This window comes from Elephas maximus, chromosome 6 (genome assembly GCF_024166365.1).
Source record: "Elephas maximus indicus isolate mEleMax1 chromosome 6, mEleMax1 primary haplotype, whole genome shotgun sequence".
Taxonomy (NCBI): Eukaryota; Metazoa; Chordata; class Mammalia; order Proboscidea; family Elephantidae; genus Elephas; species Elephas maximus.
The window spans coordinates 22036955-22057276 of NC_064824.1; the positions used below are offsets into that span (position 1 = coordinate 22036955).

Here is a 20322-nt window from a genome sequence, read left to right on the forward strand (position 1 = left end):
GAAAACTCTGTGGGTCACAGCAGTTCAGTCCACAACTGATCATGGGGATGGTGCAGGGCCAGGCAGCATTTTGTTCTGCTCCACGTGGGGTCACCATGATTGGGAGCCACCTCATTGGCAGCTAAGAACAACAATACTTTCTCAGGGGTCTGGGTGCAAGTAGGCAGCTGTTTGTTTCAGTGAGGTAGAGAAATTTTATATATCCTGGCATTATTTGTATAATTATAAAATTTAAGCAAATAAATACAAACAAAAAGCCGGGGTACAAGAGTGCTTTCAGGAGTTCTTGTTTTAAGTGTCCGTTGTTTTTACTCACGCTGCTATAGAAAGATGGCAGCTGTTTTAGACGTGTGAAATAATGGAGACAGCTGCCCAGCAAGCACTGACAGTATTGCCCTGCTGCACTTGGGAGAGGCTTTTATCCCTTACTGTATTTGTTTATGAATTATTGGCAGTTTATTTCAGTTAGCATATATTGTTTATAACTTAAAAAATTAAGATGAAAGGACCCACTAGGCTTTGACCTTTTTCTGTTTCTCAGCAAAAGAGAGCATGCAGATATAAACGAGTCTTCTCGGGAACCGAGGTCCCTGTGTCTCCAGAAGTTCAGTTCTCTCGCCCATGCTTTCATAAACCTTACTTCTTTATTAGGACAGACTCCATGTTCCCTGGGTCCCCCTGTAACACAGAGCCGTGATGGGAGAAGACTTACTCCAACTGACTGGCTGATGGTCAGCAGCCAGTTCACGAGGAAAGCCTCCTCACACTTGGTAACCCATGTCGCATCCTCTTCTTAGGGTGTGTACAAGCCCCGTCGGAAATACAAACGCCAGCGGGGAGCAGAGGAGCTGCTGGACGAAGAGTCCCGAATCCATGCTACACTTCTGGAATATGGCAGGTGATGAATGAGACCCAGTTTAGATGTTGATGGATGAAACTGTTTAAAAGAAAAGCTAATTTAAATTACTTCATTTGCATTAACTTGGTTGGCTTTAATCTGATTGAGTTTACTGTTTGGGGCCCGGAGATTTCCAACCTGAGGGACTTTCCTGTCCTGTACTGAATAACTGAAGGTTTTGTGGGTAGCTTCCATAACCGCTGTAGAGCCCTGGTCTTTGAAATTCCTCGCCGGAAATGTGTTCGTAACTGTGCACCCTGGCTCTGCCTTCCCTGGGCAGTTGGGGTGATGGGGGAACTTGCAGAGGCCTCAGACTGCCCCTGTCTTTGTTAAAATTTTTGGTGAACTAATAGAATTGAAGCACTTACAGCCGTTTTATTTTATGTGTTGAAGTGATGATTTCAGTTTCCTGTGAGGATTGCCCTGACTAGGAAAATGAAGAAGTTAGGAGTAGTTTTCTCACTTCTTAAAAACATCTCTAATTAAAAAAAAAAAAATCTTACTTTTATATGCCTAGTTTTTACTCTAAAAAAATATGACAACAACAAAAAAACACAAAGAAATGCTTTTCTCCACTAAATTTTCTGGTTGGCACTTGGTATTAACCTTCATTTGTGTCCTGCATTCTCTACTTAGGGTAACTGACTCCTTGATGTGAGTACTTCTCCTGAGCGTCCCTCCTCTGTCCTGGGTGTGGCTGCTGTGTGCTGCTCTGCCTCATACCCCAGCTCTTGCTAGGCGGCTGCCACTAGCATCCCCCTGAGTGAGCATCTGAGGCTTCTCCCCCCAGGGAGATGGAGAGAACCGGGAAGAAATTAGGTTTAATTATTTCACCTTTCAGTGGAAATCGCAACCACCAATTTTTTTTTTTTTTTTTGAGGGGTGATTTGGGATCAGGTCCTTCCTTCCTGACGGTAAAAAGGAATCCATGTAAAAGGAAATCAAGTTAGTTCTGGTCCCAGCTGTGTGTGGCAGCTGTCGTGACCATTGCTGCTGTGAACTGAACACCTGGTCTGAGTCAGGTGCAGCCAGACCAGCTACATAGTCTGCAGTCCCCAAGCAAAATGAAATGCAGGACCCTCTTAAAGCATTACAAATGTCAACACAGTGACAGCAACCAAGAGCGGGGCCCTCCTAAGCGTGGGGTCCTGAGCCACTCACGAAGCCGACCCTGGGCACCATTATGGGGTCTTTCTAGCCAAGCCCTAGCTGCAGTGGGCAGGTGAAGCTGTCCAGGTCTGAGCAGGCCAAAGCTGGAGAGACAGTCCCCATGGGGTCACACGTTCCAAAGCTGAAGGGTACGTGGGGGAATGGTGTGAGTTTTGTTCGTTTTTATTGCACATACCTCCATTTTTTTCATTATCAAAGAACATCAAGCATTCTGGGGATGGAAAGGAGTTGGAGATTCAGTAAATCACCTACCTCATTGAGGTCATGATGGCCATATTTGAGGATTTTGTTTTGAATTTCTGAGTTTCAAATTGGGCCTTTTGCATTTGTGTCATAGGTGGACATTGTTATCACCATGTGATAGCTGGGTAAAGTAGGGACTTCCCGGCCCATCCTCAGGATTGGCTGGTTCAAGTCTAGACCATAGTCTGTCTGGCTTGGCTCTCTTTAGAGAAAGGAGCACAGCATGGGTTTTGTTTGTGACTGCGCTCACATTTGGAGTGTGAGAAAGCAGTGTCTGAACACCAGTGTTAGTTCCTTTTGGTGGGGTCTGCTGATTTCCTTGGAAACTCTATGGGGCAGTTTTACTCTGTCCTACAGGGTCGCTGTGAGTCGGAATCGACTCAACGGCAGTGGCTTTTCTGGTGGCTGGTTGATTTCTAAGCCTAGAGTAGATGTTTGATGAAGGGTTTTTTTTGTTTGTTTTTTTAAGGGAGAGATTATTTTGTTTTCTTTTTAACTTTTCTGGCTGGCAGAGAATGAGTTGGTGTAATGGATATTCTGTTCGTTTATTTAGCTCGTTCCCCTCCTTTTTGAGAATGGTAATGATAGCATCTACTGAGAGTCAGAAAAGTTAAAAAATAACTTGCCCAAGGTCACAAAGCCTTATTAAGAGGCTCAAAGTGAGACTTCAAGTCTCTCGAACTCCAGAAGCATGTCATTATTTGTCGTCTACAAATGTTGTCTGATTCTCAGTGAGACTATATTTTTCGGCCCTTGGCTTTAGAAAGACAGGCCCCATCTCTGTTGGACTGAGCTGAACAAGAAGAGAGCAGTTATGAGAACTGACAGAGCTAATTGAGTAACACTGAAACCCCTAAGGAGTGTGTATTTTATTCCCTATCCCTGGGAAGGCCCTGCCCTCCTTTCTGGCCACCCTACACTTTTCTCCAGGTTCTGTTCAGTACTCTCCACTGCGTGGAAGTCTTTCCTTTTAGATGAGGATTACATCACAGTATGTTTGTAAAGAGCTACGAACAGTTTCTTCTCTGTAGAAGGCAGTCAGCACTCAGTAAATGTTAACTATCAGCTGCTATCCTCATCAACATTATTTATCGTTGTTATTAGTAGCAGCAGTTTTCAGTTCTCAGATGCCCTTAAATGTGACCTTTAGATTCAAATTAGGGTCCTATCCTGAGCCTCCTCTTTCTGTTGTTGATGTCCTTGGGCTTGTTGTTTTCGTATACTCATCACCCTTGGTGCCAGCCCTCCCTCCAGTCCCAGGAAACCTCAGTCCCTCAGTCAGGTACAGCTGGCTGTCTGCTGGCTTTGGGGCTCACTTTGCTCCATTTTCTCTTTGCCCTCACTATCCTGACACACCTCAACTGCTTGTGCACACTACATGACTACAAGTGTAGTAATCCAAACCCCTGTCTATTGCCATTGCTTCTATTTCCTCCTCTTCTGTTTTCTTGAGACCAAAGAAACCCCAAACCCATTGCCATAGAGTCAATTCCGACTCATAGCAACCCTACAGGACAGAGTGGAACTGCCCATAGGGCTTCCAAGGAGCTGGTAGATTTGAACTGCCAACCTTTGGGTTAGGCGCCAAAGTCTTAACCACTGCGCCACCAGGGCTTCCTCCTCTTGATAAGGGGAAGGTGTTTTGACTGCTAGAGTGAGAGAGCCTGAAAGTAGTGTTTCTTCTTTTGCGTCGAGGGCCACTCATCCTCGGAGGCCCACCGTGTTCTCTGGCTTTAAGGTCAGCATCCCAGCTTCTTCCCTCTGTTTTGACTTTCAGCTGCTCAAATAAGGCTGGAGTCTGAGCCTGGTCAGCCGTGCCGAAGGCCTCAAGGACTGTGAATCTGTTAAAAACATGTTTGGATTTTTTTTTTTTTTTAAATATTGTGGTGTTAGAAAAAAACAAGAAGACTCATAGCTTTTGTTTTAGACTTAAGCAAAATTGCAGCCCTATAATATTTCAACTTTTTATGGGTTCAGTCAACTTTTAGGGACTGACTTAAACCCCTAACCATACTATAAAAACTGCCACTGGGGAGATGGTATTTTATGTCCTGTTTGACACGCAAGTGAGATTTTGAAGTGCAACATCTAGAATGCTGGATTCAGCCCATTCTCCACTATTGGAGGCTTAATTCTGAGTTGCTTTGAAGTCATTCCCTAGGTAGTAAATGAAGTATGACATATCTCTCCCAATCTTAAACCCTGGTGGCGTAGTGGTTAAGTTCTACAGCTGCTAACCAAAAGGTTAGCGGTTCGATTCCACCAAATGCTCCTTGGAAACTGTATGGGGCAGAGGTCTTAGAGTGAGTCAGAATTGACTCAACAGCATTGGGTTTTGGTTTTGGGTATGATGGTAAGGCCTGTGACATACTCAGAGAGGGCATTTAATAAATGCTTGTTGAATGAACAAAGAACAGAGCTCAGAGTACTTAGTACTTAGGGGTTTTGTTTATTTATTTTAATGTTCCTACTTCGTTCTGGATTCCAGATAGTTTTCTTAATCTTGCCTGAAGCAATTGTTAATGAAGGTTATTTTATTTTCTAGAACTGTGATGTCCAGTATGGTAGCCACTAGTACATGTGGCTATTGAGCGCTTGAAATGTGACTAGTGTAGTTCAGGGACATAATTTTAATTTTAATAAATTTAAATTTAAAAAACTGATGCTTGATGCAGTTATTGGGAAACTTTGTTTAGAACAACTTGGGGTGGAATCTGCTAATTTAAAATTATGTATGTGGCTCTCATTGTATTTCTTTTTTTTAGTGCTGTTCTAGACGATGGGCATCCTTGATGCTAAAGACCAAATCCTAGTCTGGGGTATGAGGAAGTGACCTGGGTGGCAAGAGGCCAGAGCTCTGTTGGTGCCGACAGGGCAGGACGTGAGCAGAGGTGCTGAGTCAGGGCTAAAGAAGAGGAAGGCAGGCTCACGTTGAAGCAGTGGCACTGTGCGTCAGCTGGCACTTGGGAGAAAAGGACAGGGCTGACAGGGCAAGAGGAGAGGGAAGTTGAAGGATAGAGCGACACGACCTGCCTGGGAATGGTGAGAGGGCAGTGACTGCTGCTGTAATGTGAATGAGTCAAAGCGTTCACCTCCTCTTACTGAGGCATGATAAACAGGCAGCAAGGGACACCCTGTTCTCCTGGTAAAGATGAGACAACAAGGAAGAGTCCTTCAGAGATGGCAGGACCAGTGGGCACAATGAGATAGACTTTAATGGGCATCTAAGGACAGCTTCTTTTTGTCACGGAAGCATTGCTACCATGTCACACGGAGAAGGAGGCCTTGAGAAAAATCAGTGTATTGAACTTTATTAAAGGAGATGTTCCTTAAGCTCCTACGGTGTGCCAGGTGGGAGCAGTGATGGTTCAGTGGTAGAAGTCTCGCCTTCCATGTGGCAGACCCAGGTTCAATTCCCCGCCCGTGCATGTCATACACTACCCACTACCCATCTGTCAGTGAAGGCTTGCGTGTTACTACGATGCTGAACAGGTTTCAACAGAGCTAGACTAAGACAGATTAGGAAGAAAGGCCTGGTGATCTCCCTCCAAAAATCAGCCAGTGCCTGTGGGTGACACCGGTCCAGTCTGTAACCAAACATAGGGATGGTGCGAGACTGGGCAGGGCTTTGTTCCATCGTGCAGGGGTTACGATGAGTTGGAGGCTGACTTGATGGCAACCAGCAACAACATGTGCCAGGCACAGAAGTAGGTACTGTTCACACTAGCCAAAAATTGTGTCCATCAGCTAATGAATGGATACACAAAATGGGGGTTTTCCATACAATGGAATATTACATACATACAGATTGCCCTCAAGTTGTTTTCGACTCATAACGACCCTAAAGGACAGAGTAGAGCTGCTCCATGGGGTCTCCGAGGCTGTAGTCTTTACAGATGCAGACTGCCACGTCTTTCTCCCGGGGAGAAGCTGGTAGGCCCAAACCACCAAGCTTTTGGCTAGCAGCAGAGCATTTAACCGCTGAGGAATGAAGTATTGATTCATGCTACAGTATGGATGAACCTGGAAAACATTATGCTGAGTGAAAGAAGCCAGACACAGTAAGGCCATCTGTTGTATGATTCCTCTATATGAAGTGTCCAGAATATATAAATTCACAGAAATAGACGAGAAGCTTAGTGGCTTCTAGAGGGTGGGGGAAGGGGAAAACTGGAGTGAGCTACTAATATTTGTAGGTTTCTTGTTGGAAATATTCTGGAATTAATGGTGATGATCCTACAACACAGTGAGTGCACTTAAAGCCATTGAAGCGTACACATTAAAATGGTGAATTATATGTTATGTGAATTATACCGCAATTTAAAAAAATGTGAAAAAAAAAAAAGGGAGAGAGAGAATGAAGGGAGTTCCCTTCCTTAAGGAGGTCAGCAGAGATTTAGGTGACTACACCTCACAGGTAACTCTTGTACACTGACAGATGTGCATGTCCCTCACAGAAGCACAGGTTGGGGCGCCTGACCTAGTTAGGGTGGTCAGAGAATCTTGCCAGAGCCTTTATCTTCAAGGAGTAGATGGAACCCAGGAATTGAGTCACTCAGACTTGGTTGTTTACTGCTTTCTCTAGAAAATCCACAAAGTCCCTGGGCTGTAGAAGAGGGTTGTCTCCTGAGGGTGTGTTATCTGCCTTAAGGGTCTCCACAGTCTAAAGACCTGGAAAACAAAGGAACAGCAAGGATTGGAGGACACTCCTAGGAACGGGAAACTCTGGTGAGACCTATATTGGTCAGAGTTCCTTGGTGGAAAACACAGCCAAGCTAGTTGCAGCAGGAAGGGATCGATTACAGCGATCAATGGGAAGGCGTAAGAGATGAAATCTAGGCTAAGCCAGAGTCAGCAACCTAGCCCCACATTAGAGCAAGCTGGGCCTCCAGGGTTGCTGCTGCTTCTGCCAGGATCAGCAAGCTAGCGACCAGTGGAATTGGGAAGCTGGTGCTACAGCTGATGGCAAGAGAACCACGCCATTACTGTCAGAATCAGATAGCTGTCTCGGCAGAGAAGGAATCTGCTGTAACAGCTGCTGGCCCCAGAACCAGGCTGCTTCTACTGTGATCCACACCAGCCCAATGTATCCTTTATGCCTTCCTTCTTCCCTCATGTAACTGTTGTTTGTTCAGAGTCTCCTGCAAATGCATCTGATTGGTAGAACCTATATGTAACATTCAGATGGAAAATTGTTGTTGTTGTTAGGTGCTGTCGAATCAGTTCTGACTCATAGTGACCCTATCAGACAGCGTAAAACTGTCCCATAAGTTTTCCAAGGAGCGGCTGGTGGATTCGAACTGCTGGCCTTTTGGTTAGCAGCCCAGCTCTTAACTACCGTGCCACCAGGGCTCCAAATGGAAAATAGAGTCTTTGGCTTTCCAGCTTCTGCAGTATAGGAAGATGCAGTAACAGGCTGCAGTAGATGTTGATTAAACCAGTTCCCAGTATCTGCCATAGGCCCTTTACAGAATTCCTGTGGATACTCAAAATCTAACCTTGGTCTTCTGCACTTTGGGCTTGCAGATTTATGCCTAAGGGGTGGACACACCATTGGGTAGACTGGTGGTGGAGTGCCCAGCAGGAACTTTTTGGCCTCTCCAGTTGTATGACAACCTGTCTCAGGTCACGAGATACTTCAGCTTCTTGATTTCTGCACTTTCTTTCCCACTTGTGTTTAGTGTTTTCATTCACCAAACATTGAGAATACAAAATGTAAAAGTAGAATCATTGCCGTCCAGGAGAAAGACACGTGCAAACAGCAGTTGGACGTGATTGCTGTCTGGGAGGTGGAGGAGCATGCACAGAGGCAGGGATAGATGGGCCAGGGCAGAGTATGTGGGGGCGGTTTCCCAGAGGAGTAGCTTTGGAGCTGAGTGTGTGTGGAGGGGTGAACAGGGAAGTGGGGGAGAGAAGAGAACAGCACAGTGTGCAGAGCTGCCCGTTGGCAAGTAGATGGAACAAGAGCATGGAAGACAGGCTGCTGGAGGAGAGGCTGAACTGCTGTTAGGCAGGGCCAGAGAAGTGAGGCCTCAAAGAGGGTGCCAAGGAGTCCCATTTTCTCCTGAGAAAAGAGGCCCCCATTGATGACCATGGGCCGGGCCAGTGCAGAAGTTGCATAAGGTGTAGGGAGGAGGAGTGGGAATGCTTGTTTGTAGGCTTGGGATAGAAAAGCACCTAGAGCTGGAAAGCCAGCGCACTGACCCAGCAAGCCAGGAGTGGCGGGCTAGGCCAGAGCAGAAGCCCTTAACGTGTTTTCCTTAAATGCTTGCATATGACTTTCTTCCCTTACTAATTGTTTAAAGGTAAGTGAGGCTCAGTGCTTTGCATTATGCTTTTTGTTTTAGGTTGAATGGTTTTTGCATTGTTATATTTGCCCCCCCCCCCTTTTTTCTCCCAAGCTTAGAGTAATTAGAACCAAAAAAACTAAACTGAAGTGTTTTCTTTGAATTTAAGGTTGCGTGAAGTGAATACACAACATCACTGGCATCATGTTTTGGTGATGTTTGTGAGTAAAAAATGTGCTAGACCGAGGTTGTGAAAGTAGCTATTAGAGAACATGTCTGGCTGAGTGAACACGTTCACAGTTGTTTATATCAGCTTTTTTTAAAGGCTTTTAGCTTAGACTGTGGTTGTGAGATGCAGTTCCCCATTCAGAAAGTAATGATTGCACTTAAAAAAAATGTTGCTCTCTACACTGTCTGGGAGTTCCCGTTTACAGTATTTATATAGCAAATAGGATGGCTGGCCATTTGTTCAAAAAACATTGGAATGTGTTTGTGGTTAGGCACTTAGAACGGTTTTCTCAGTCACGAAGTAGCCTAAATTCTCTCTGGTACTTCCATATAAAAATCCAACCAAAACGCATTCAACAGAATTTATTGTGATTTGTGGATAGTCATTGAACTCCCTTTTTTTGTGGTCTGCAGGAGATACGGATTTAGCCGCCAGAGCAAAACAGAGAAGGTAAGAAAAGCATAGATAATGGGAGAGAATATTTGAGAGATGGAAGTGCCCCCCACCCCCTCTGCGTTGCCTCTGCCTCTGCCAAGCTGGGCGGTAGCTCCTTGGGAGTTGGGGGTTGGGGACTGCCGCCCAAAAGGCTAGGACCCTGGGCAAACGGAGCAGCGGGATGCACCAGCCGCCTTTGGCCACTACATCTCCTTCCTGCGTTTCCAGCCTGTTCTGTCAGGGACCTGACGTGGGTGTAGAGGCTGGAAGTGAGGGATGACTAAGAGTTGTAGCTCCAGAGTCAATCACATGGGGGCTGATTGACTCTTAAAAGTATAAAGATGAAGTCCACTGCAATGAGAGAGACTCTAGACAGGTGTGACCAGACGGCAACGAGCTAGAACACAGCCATAAATTACAGGCGTGCCTGGTCATAAGACATCCCAGTGTGGAAAAATCGGGTGAGTCGGGATGGGGTTTCTGCCCTCACCAAGGAGTCACAAAGATGTCCGTTAACCTACATGTTTATTAATGATTCTTCATTGTCAGCAGCAGGGCAGGCATAAATCTTAGCGCCAGACCCTTCCTGTGTCCCAGGCCCCCTGTTAAGGACTCTGCATGTATCTGTTCACTTACTCCCCTGAACAGCTGTCTGTGGAAGATACTTATTCTTGTTTTTCAGCTCAAATAACTGAGGAGCTGAGAGGCTAAGTGATTTGTCTAAGATCCCCCAGCTCATAAAGTGCCATAATGGGAATCTTTCAGATATCAAAGCCTGTGCTCTTAAGTGCTGCCTTTCTACAAAAATGTGCCCTCCGAAGTGGCCAGTGGCTTCTCAGAGTCCTGCAGCTTGGGATCTATTCATAACCTGTCTCAGTCTCCACCAACTCCAGATTTTCTTGAATGGGAGATTACTCCTTCTGTTCTCCTGCCAACCCTGCCCTTATCCAGGTCCCCTGTCCCTTTGTCCATCCAGGAAGCCAGCCTCTCTCTGCTTCTGGGGGTGACTGTCCGTCAGTCATTGGAGGCAGTGACAGAAACTAGGAGCATACCTTCTAGAGCCAGACTGGCTGGTTTCAAATCCTAGCTCCACCCTGCATAGTGACTGTGGACAGTTATTTAATCACCGTGCCTTAGTTTGCAGCATCTGTAAAGTGGGGGCAGTCATTGTGCCTACTCACAGCTTGTTGTGAAGATTAAAACGTGAAGGACTTAACGATGATGTGACACGTAGTAAACACATTGTAGCATTAGCTATTATTATTATTAGTTCACTGGCAATTAATCACTGATTATGTTGCCTTTTCTTTTTTCTTACTATTTATTTTTTCCACATTTGTGTTGTCACCCAACTAAACAATCGTTTCCTCCAGAGCAGGATGTTTTCTGTATTTAAGTGTGTCGTGTGGCATCTGGTGTGTATTAAGGGTTTTAAATGTGTAGATTTTACTTGGTGTGTGATTTGTCTGAAAAAAATATCTGTATATGACTGTATTTGGAAATGAGGCAGTTTTATTATGACTAGAAAAATCATGAGATGCCCACGAAATAGTATTCGCACTGGGTTTGTCTTGTCATTCCTATGTCAGAGTACACATTTGAATTGGAAGTCTTGTCCCCTATAGATACATCCAGCACTTAGGAGCTTAGGGTCTTCCCATGTTTGACAGTAGCCTTGTGATAGAAAAGCACCCTAGAGCTGGGATGGTCCTCGAAGGACATCCGAGTTCAGCCCTTAAAAGACTCTGCTATGCAGAGATGGTCAGCCCAGGGTCACCCAGCTGGTGGATGGCAGATGTGGAATTTAAACCAAGAAGGCTAGGCTTGCAGCCCATGTTTTAAAAATCATTAATCCAGGCTGTCTGGGTATGGTGTGGCCTGAGGCTGGGTCCAGAGCATGGAGCTTGATCACCAGGTGAAGTTTATTTGTATTTTTATCCTTCAGACCAGTGGTTTTTGAACTTTTTGATCATTCTCAATAGTGAGAATTTTGTTTTTCATCATGGCGCAGCACCCAGACACATCCCATGCATGCATACCCCAGAAACAAAGGTTCACAAAATCATTCTTAACCCTTTACTGCCTGCAGAGTACTCTGATATGTTCTATTATTTTTCTTAAATTTATTTAGATGCTAGTCATACCTGCCAGAGCCCTGGTGGCACACTAATTAAGAGCTATGGCTGCTAACCAAAAGTTCGGCAGTTCAAATCCACCAGCCGCTCCTTGGAAACCCTACGGGGCAGTAGAACCCATAGAAACCCTATGGCGCAGTTCTACTATGTCCGATAGGGTCGCTATGGGTCGGAATCGACTCAACAGCAACAAGTTTGGCTTGGTTTTTTAGTCATACCTGCTAAATTTTGGTCATACCACTAATGAGCCTCAAGCAAGAGCCGTGGTGGTGCAGTGTCTAAGCGCGCAGCTGCTAACTGAAAGGTCAGCAGTTCGAACCCACCAGCCACCCCTCAGGAGAAAGATGTGGCAGCCTGCTTGTGTAAAGATTACCATCTTGGAAACCCTATGGGGCCTTCTACTCTGTCCTGTAGGGTCCCTGTCAGTGGGTTTGGTTTTGGAATGAGCCTCAACTAGCAATTTCCAAAAACACTCCTTTTAGGCTGCAGTCTGCTGTTGAAAGTATTGAGGTAGAAGGAAAGCCCAAAGTATAAGTCTGGTAAGGTGTATGGCCTGATAGTCATTTAATCAGCAAGCACTGTAGAAATGGAGGCAGGCATTCACCAGGCCCTGAAGCCCAGCTTGTTCAGCCTGTGGGTTGAATGGAAACTCAGGTCTCTGGAGTTTTCCATTCTCTCTTCGGCTGTCTCGACTGTCCATATCTGTGTGTTTTCTTTCACAGACTCATCCTTTTTTGCAATGTTGTTCTTTCTCTGCTCAGTCTCCAACTCTAGCACTCAGCCATTTTCCTGTTTTCCCTTTCAGGCCGAGGACAAGAAATCAGCACTTTCTGCAGGGCTCTCAATGGCAGAAAAAGCTGAAGCCCACGAGGAAGACGAGCTCCGAGCTGCTGAAGAGGTGTGTGGCCCAAGTACGCCCTCTGAGGTTTCTGTTTAAATCATTTGGGGAGAAATTTCACTTTTATCTCCAGCTTTCCAAAATGACCAGCTGCCCCCAACAGCCAGCTGCTGGGAGCTAGCCTTTCATGCCCATTCCAGTCCCCTTACCCCACCAGTATGAGGGCTGCCATAAAACGAGGTCAAGGAAAACAACCCCCGGATTTCACACAAAGACCTATTTAGGCATTCTGCTTAACTCTTACATGGTCACAACCCCTCACTGCTGCTTCTCCCTGTTCCTTTTCAGCAGCGTATTCAGTCACTGATGACCAAGATGACCGCCATGGCAACTGAGGAGGTGAAGCAGGAGTGGTCGGGGTGGAGAGGGCAGTGGAGGTGTCGCCTGTTTCCTCTGGTCTTTCTTTGGGGAAGCTTTTTATGAGTGTGTAGCATTGCTGTCCATGTAACCTTGGGGAGGGAGCCTTGAAAAGGACCCTTGTGAGATTAGGATGGAGACCGCCATGTTGGAGTTTCAGCCCTGCCTCTCTGTAACTGCAGGTTACACCCTGTGTTAAAGGAGCCCTTGTGCTCTGCTTCCTTCCAGCACCATCTAGATAGAAAATGGAACACAGAGTTTATAGTTGGTCTTTTAGTTAGATGCTTTGAAAGGATCATTCTTGTTTAGATTGAGAAAGGCCTGTGGCAGTTAATAAATATTTTAGGGGCTCTGAGATTTCTCTTCCTCCCCTGTTTATACTTCTCCCCTACCTGAGTCCTAGCCCCATCAACTCCCCTGCAGGCTCTGGTCAGTGACCCTCATGAAGAGAGACCTTGGGATGGAGCAGAGGGTGAAAAACTATTCATTTTTCCAGGATACCCAAGGTCTGAGGATAATTTAACACAGTCGGGAGGTAGAGGGGTGGCTTAACGTTTGTTTTAAGGATTGTTTTGTCCCTCCTTGATGAATATGTGAGCAAAAGCTACGGTATTCTCCCCCCGGAATATTACCTACTTTGTGATAACGCTCTGAGTGCTCAGGTTTCCCAGATCTGTGAAAGACAAGGCATGGCCTGAACACATCCCCTCTGTGATTGCAGAGCCGGCTTACCGCAAGCTCCGTAGGCCAGATCGTGGGCCTGTGCTCCGCTGAGATCAAGCAGATAGTGTCTGAGTATGCTGAGAAGGTAAGTTCCAGGCCCAGCTGGAGTCTTGGCCTCCAAGGCTTTGTTATGCACCAAGGCTTTGTTCTCTGACACCCCCTCGCCCTGGCAGTGATGGCACCAGGCACCTTTGTCAGAGACAAACCCTGCTGTGCCACGCAGAGCAGTCAGCATTTGCCCATTAGCTAAATTAATTTTGTTCTGCTATGTCTACTTTTCTATAAATATGAAGAAAAAACCTGTCTCTCCAACCAATTATTGCCTGTGATAAATTGATGCCTGGGGTATAGCACAAGCATTTCTCTTCCTCTTCTTATAGCTTGAGCTCAGTTTGGTGGTGGAGCTGAGGAAGAAAGCTTTCCTGCTTAGGAGATAAACCCCATAACTCAGCCAAGCCCAAGGCAGAATTTTTTGTTCTACTTTATAAAAAGGGTGTAGGACAAACAAAGACCTGAAAGTCATATTTCAGCCTTAGATTTTTTTTTTTACCCCCAATTTTTTTTTTTTTTTAAGCATAGGCAGTAGGACCTTGAACATTTCAGGGAGACAGTGATTAATCATTTGCACGTAAGTGATTCCAGCCTGGCTGAGATGTAATATCAGTGAAGTCAGATTTATGGGGCGTGGCTTCCTATCCTTCCTTCTCCAGCCGTAGGTAGTCTGCCCACTTAAAATGTGGATGTGTATTGAAGCGTCAGCTTTGCTTTCCCTCTCTCAGAAGCTTTTGACCCCTACCCCTCTGTGCAGCACTGCCCTGAAGAAGTGCACAGATGGCATAGTCAGGGAAGCAGTCCCTGAGCTCCAACGGAGTATAATCTGCCATACACACTGCAGGCCGTCATGGCTCACCGAGTGAGGGGTCTGCTTTCTGAGCATGACAATCAGTAAAACAGCTTGGACTGTCCCGGAGATAGGGTTCCCTTGTTCTCCTCTCCCATCCCCACGTTAATGCTTCTTCGCGTGGGTTTTCTAATCCAACTGACTTAGCAACCAGAACATTTTCTGTTTCCATTACCACCTAGGAAAGCTGATACTGGACAAAGTGTCATCTGAGATTTGACCAGGAGAGGATTCAGGTTATCCTTGAGGCTTCCCTATTAGGAACTCTTCCACAAGGTGCAGATAAACTCAAAAGACTTGAAGATGTTGGTGTGGAAGGAGTTAGCCCTGCCCGAGAAGGAAGTGTCTAGATTTACTGCTGGCACATACACCTGAATAGCAAGCGTGTGAGTCTTCCTGCTCTTATGTGGCCGCATAACATGGCTGAATCCATTTAAAAAAAAAAAAAAAAGGATGACTGGATGGGGCATTCACAGCTGTTTCTACAGGGACCGTGATTTCTGTTTTTATACTTACCCGTTGGGAGCGCAGAGGAGCTCAGATCATTTTAAGAGGGAAAGCAGGCAGGCAGGCCCAGGCCGTCTCCTTTGGTTGGCAGGACACCTCTCCTTCCCGGCCCTCTTCCTGTCTGGGAGTCCTGGAGCGTACCTATCTTCCCGAGTCAGCTTTGCCTTTTCTCTGTTTCCTTCTGGGTCTCTTTGTCTCTTTATCCCCTGAGCTTTCTCTTCCTCACCCTTGCACAGTGACGTCTACCCCACTCCAATGGCTGCATTTTGGTGTTCTTTATCCTGGACTATTCTCTACCACCATTCTGTCCTGCCAGAAAAGAATAAAATTAGAAGTAATTTTGGACAGGAAGCAATGCCAAGTCTCTTTCCAAGGACGTATAAAATTAAACTTCTCATGAATAGTTGGAGGTCAAGAGTTCATTGTTTGATTGTGTTGTTTTCATTGAGTAGATCGTATGGCATTAAAGAGGAAGGTTTTTAGAATTAAATTGCCTTTAATCCTATCCCCATATGGCAGTTATTTCACATTTGTATACTGCCTTCCAGTGTTTCTCCTCACATGTTCATAGTAGTACGTGGTGGCAATCACGTATGTCTAAAGGAGATAGAACGGGTACGGTGGTCAAAACACTTCAGAAGCATTTGGAGTTCTATCTTGGTTCATATCTCTCCTGCTTCCCAACTATGTGACCTTGGCCAATTTATTTAACCTTTTTTAGTCCTGGTATCTTCATCTATAAAATAGGGATAATAATATTTTCCTGGCAGAATGTTGTGAAGATTAAGGGACCAAAACCCAAAACCAAACCCACTGCCGTCGAGTCGATTCCGAATCATAGCGACCCTATAGGACAGAGTAGAACTGCCCCATAGAGTTTCCAGAGAGCGCCTGGCAGATTCAAACTGCCGACCCTTTGGTTAGCAGCTGTAGCACTTAAGTACTATGCCACCAGGGTTTCCGATTAAGGGACATGCAACCAAAAATGTCTAAAACAGTGCCAAACACATTATAGTTAATGGTTGGCAGCCTCATTTGTGCTTTTATAGTCTGCTTTTTTTTTTTTTTTTTTTTGGTCACATCAAATTATAAATATTTTCTATGTTTCTAGTCTTCACACTTGTATTAATGACTAGATAATCTGTGTGTTTATAAGTACAGTTCATTAAACATTTCCCTGTTTATAGACTTTTAAGTTGTTTCTGTCTGGCATTGTAAATGTAACACTTGTGAAATCTGAGGAGATAGTTTCTGCTAAAAGGTTTCTTAGGAGTTGGATGACTGGGGTAAGTATGACTCCTGCTCTGTATTGCTTTACAAATAAATCATATCAACATAAAACTGTAATACTGGTGAAAGTCCTTCCCAGCACGGCCCCAGACTTTCTAGCTTTGAGTGTTCATCTGTCTCACTTGGTACTTTCCCAAACCAAAAAAATCAAACCCATTGCCATTGAGTAAGTTCCAACTCATAGCGACCCTATAGGACAGAGTAGAACTGTCCCATTGGGTTTCCAAGGCTGTAATTTTTAAAGAAGCAGGCTGCCACATCTTTCTCCTGCAGAGTGGCTGGTAGGTTCAATTAGCAGCTGAGCACTTAACCACTGTGTCACCAGCACGCTTCTAACTTGGTACTTTAATTGCTGTCACATGGCACCTCTTTGGCCCACTGAGAGGACTGAACTTGGTTCCATGTTTTTGTTTACTCTATTTCCTTCTATGTGAATTGTTTGTAGCCTTTACTCTTTCAGTTTTTGGATATAGGATATATTTCTTGTAAATTTGAGTAAAGTCTATTTAGATTTAAATATTTTGTCTTTGTGGTGCAAGTATTTCTCAGATTATTTATTTTTGCATTGTTTCTTAATATATGCAAGAAATTTATCCTGAATTGATCAGGCTTTTTCTTTGCTACTGGTTCTAAACGAGAGGCTAATCATTTTTCCCTGAACCTGATAAACTTACCCATTACATTTCAGCTTATCTTGTATTAGGATGTTTAACTCTTTAACCTACATACAGTTCATTTTTTTTTTTTTTTTGGGTCTAAAGTGTGGATCTAACCTAGTTTTCCTGCTCCTGTCACTTACCCTAAAACCATTTATCAAATAATTTCTTTATACTCATTTGAAACTCTTAACTTTATTGTACCTTTCTGTTCTGCACCTAGTTTAAGCTGTATATGCACTCTTTCTTGTATTATTGGTTTATTCTATTTTTATGTAAGTTCCATGATAAAGCCACGTTTGTTTCTGTTCATTTGTTTGATGGCTTTGATTTTGTTACTTTGTCAGTGCCCTGTAGCCAGAGATCAAAGGAACATACCTGTAGTTGAACAGGTTGAGTTTATTGCTCACTGCAGTGAGGGAGGACATACCCAGTGGGGCATTTCAGTAAGAGGGCGTTGGAAAGGACTTGTTACAGGGTTTGGGCTTGTACCAGGTGATTCTGGGGAGAGTTCCAGAAAGTGGGATTTTGCTCTGTGTTGGGTGCTGTAAGGAAGGAGGGGCAGTTCTACAGGTATCTTAATAAATCTTATCCATAAAGCACAGAGAATGAATCAAAGTTAAATCTGTCTATGCATTTTAGCTGGGATGGGGGAACGTTTGGTCATTTTTGTGATGTGGAAATGTTTGTTTTTTCTCTGTTCAGACTTTACTGCAGACTGCTCAAGTTTTTGTCCTGATCCGTTACAGTCACAGAGTGGCCTTGTCTATGTCGGTGCTCTTTGAAATGGTTTATGTTCAACACCAGGCCTAGGCGTAGTACAGGCCAGCTCCCAGCAACATGAAGGCCTAGCTGATAGTATCAGGCTAGCTCTCAGATGTCAGGGCTACCTTTCTCTCTTTCAGTTTGTTTGTGTATTTCATTATCTGTTGCTGCTTAAAACAGCATACATTTGTTACCAGTGTCTGTGGATCAGGAATTGGGCAGTTTACCAGAGTTCTCTGCTTATCTCTCACAAGACTGAAATCAAGATGTCAGCCACGGCTACAGTCTCACCTGCGGCTCAACAGGTGAAGGACCCACTTCCAAGCTCATGAGGGTGCTGGCAGAATTTGTTTCCTTTTGACCTCTTGGACTGAGGGCCTCAGCTCTTGGCTGGCTGCTAGCTGGAAGCTGCCATCAGTTCCTTGCCATGTGGGCCTCCCCAGCATTGTCACTTGTTTCATGGAAGCCGGCAGAGAACAGTTATCTCCTCAGAAGGAGGACACTACAGTCTTCTGGAACATAAAGGAGCCCCTGGGTAGTGCAGACGATTAATGTGCTTTGCTGCTAACTAACAGGTTGGAGGTTTAAGTCCACCCAGGGGCCCCTCGGAAGAAGGGCCTGGCAATCTACTTTGAAAACCCCAGGGAGCACGGTTCTACTCTGACACATATGGGGTCACCATGAGTCAGAATCTACTGATGGCAACTAGTTGGTTTAATCACATGTAGCTTGGCACCTTTGCTATTCTTTTGGTTAGAACCAAGTCACAAGTTCTGCCCACACTCGAGGGGAGAGGATTAAACGAAGATGTGAACAGCAGGCGGCAACGTCACCTTAGGTCTGTCCACCGAAGTTTGTTTTTCTTTTTTAACCTTCCGTTGAACCTTCCGTTGAGCTGAAGCTAGTCACTGGCAATTCATTTAAAAACCATGCCCCTGCATTTCAGGGTCTTGGCAATAAAATCCTTGGAAATAGAGCAGGGATCGAGGGAAGCCGTAGGTGGTGTTTCAGAGAAACCAAAGTTAGGCTGAGGTCAGAATGGATTTTTACTTAGTGAAGAAGAACAAGATAATTTTTGGAGGATGAGAGTATGAAAATGATTTTGTGATCAAGGAACAAGCTGAACAGCCTGCCTGGTGTAAGCATTTAGCATTTGGAAAGTTGAAAGGCATTGGGATATAAAAATGAGGTAAAAGACATGTGTCGGCTTCTTCGTTGGAAAAGTGCGTAAGCTCTTATAGCACTGTAACGTGATAAACAATCCCTGTGTTTCCAGCTCTCTGAGGTGTGTAACTCAATTAAATACAGTTCCTATACAGCAGCAGCAGGAAAACCCTGGTGGGGGTAGTGGTTAAGTGCTACGGCTGCTAACCAAAAGGCCAGCAGTTCAAATCCACCAGGCCCTCCTTGGAAACTCTACAGGGCAGCTCTACTCTGTCCTACAGGGTCACCATGAGTCGGAGTCGACTCGACGGCAGTGGTGGGCTACAGCAGCAGAGGAGGAGAATGTGAAGATGCTTCCAGATAAATAATCCACGAGTGTCGGTTTGCCCTGGGCCAGGTGCCCAAGTAGCACCTCTCCCTTTGTTTCCAGAGGGAATATTCTCCCCAGAATCTTCTAGAAGAGGCACCGTAGTCCTTTTTGGTGTTGGGGTGTAATACGTTATGGCATCTTAGTAGTCATCTTTACAGGGAAGTGGAGCCTGTTGCTATAATTTGTGGGAAACTAGACAGCCTGACTGTCCAAAAAAATGCTTTTAATCCTCCCTTCTCCTAAATCCTTGTTAGGAGCCAGGAGAAATGGAAGGAAGCTGAGCCCAGGGAATGTTGGGCCAGGTGAGGTGCAGGGCCGCTAGGAGGGCAGGAAGGGACTCCCCCTAATGCCACATACTAACTTCTTGTTTTTAGCTGCATCAGGTTGACACCCAACTCATGACAACCCCATGTGCAACAGAACAAAACGCTCCCCATTCCTGCACCATCCTCATAATGGCTTGTGGATTGGCCCGTATTGATCCATAGTTTTCATTGGCTGATTTTCAGAAGTAGATCACCAGGCCTTACTTCCTAGTCCATCTTAGTCTAGAAACTCCACTGAAACCTGTTCAGCATCATAGCACACACAGGCCTCCACTGAGAGACAGGTGCATTGGCCGGCAGTAGAACCCGGGTCTCAAGGCAAGAATTCTACCACTAAGCCGCCAGTGCTAAGACTACTACTAACTACCCATACATTTTTACCACTTTATTTTTATGCCAGCCAGATCTCCCTTGGCTGACATCTCCCTGAGACAGAATCTGGGAGCATTTTGTAGATCCAGAGCAGAATCTGTCTTTGGGATCAGAAGGAATCTACCCTGAGCCTCCTCTCTGTGCCAGGTACTTTGTATATCGTTATCTCATTTAATTCTCAAAGCCAAGGAGGGTAAGTAACTGGGTGTATTTGCCCAGTGCCATATCGCTGGTAAGTTCCAGGTTTGAATATAGGGCTGTCTGACTTTAAACGTGTCCCCTTGACTAAGTGGAGCTTGCTTAGGGTGAAGTGGACATGGTCTCCTTCACCATCCTTCCGGGCTCTGCAGTGCCCTCCTCCTTTGACCCCCCACCGTCTGACCGCCTCACTTGGGCTAAGAGGAGAGAATGGCCAGGTCATATTGGGAACTGACCACAGAAACAAGTAACAAATGATGCAGCCCAGGCACTGACACACAGCCACACCTAAGCTGCTGAAAGCTATGGGTATTTCTCTCTGGGGTGTCTGGTGACTGTCCAGTCACTGGAGAAGACCACATTAAAATGTTCTCATCCAGCCCTTCGGATGTAACATG

The 20322-nt window shown here is 45.3% G+C and overlaps 1 protein-coding gene across 2 annotated transcripts in view; it reads left to right on the forward strand.

Annotated features, from left to right (window-relative positions):
• CCDC93 (coiled-coil domain containing 93) overlaps positions 1–20322 on the forward strand; it is a 142294-nt gene that overhangs the window by 51836 nt on the left and 70136 nt on the right. Inside the window, exons 7-11 of one of the 2 annotated variants that reach the window (XM_049889190.1) lie at positions 798–898; positions 9241–9277; positions 12203–12295; positions 12587–12634; positions 13374–13460. In XM_049889190.1, the coding sequence (XP_049745147.1) occupies positions 798–898; positions 9241–9277; positions 12203–12295; positions 12587–12634; positions 13374–13460 (366 nt within the window). Of the gene's footprint in view, positions 1–797; positions 899–9240; positions 9278–12202; positions 12296–12583; positions 12635–13373; positions 13461–20322 lie in introns of both variants that reach the window. The other variant, XM_049889189.1, reaches the window with a different exon arrangement.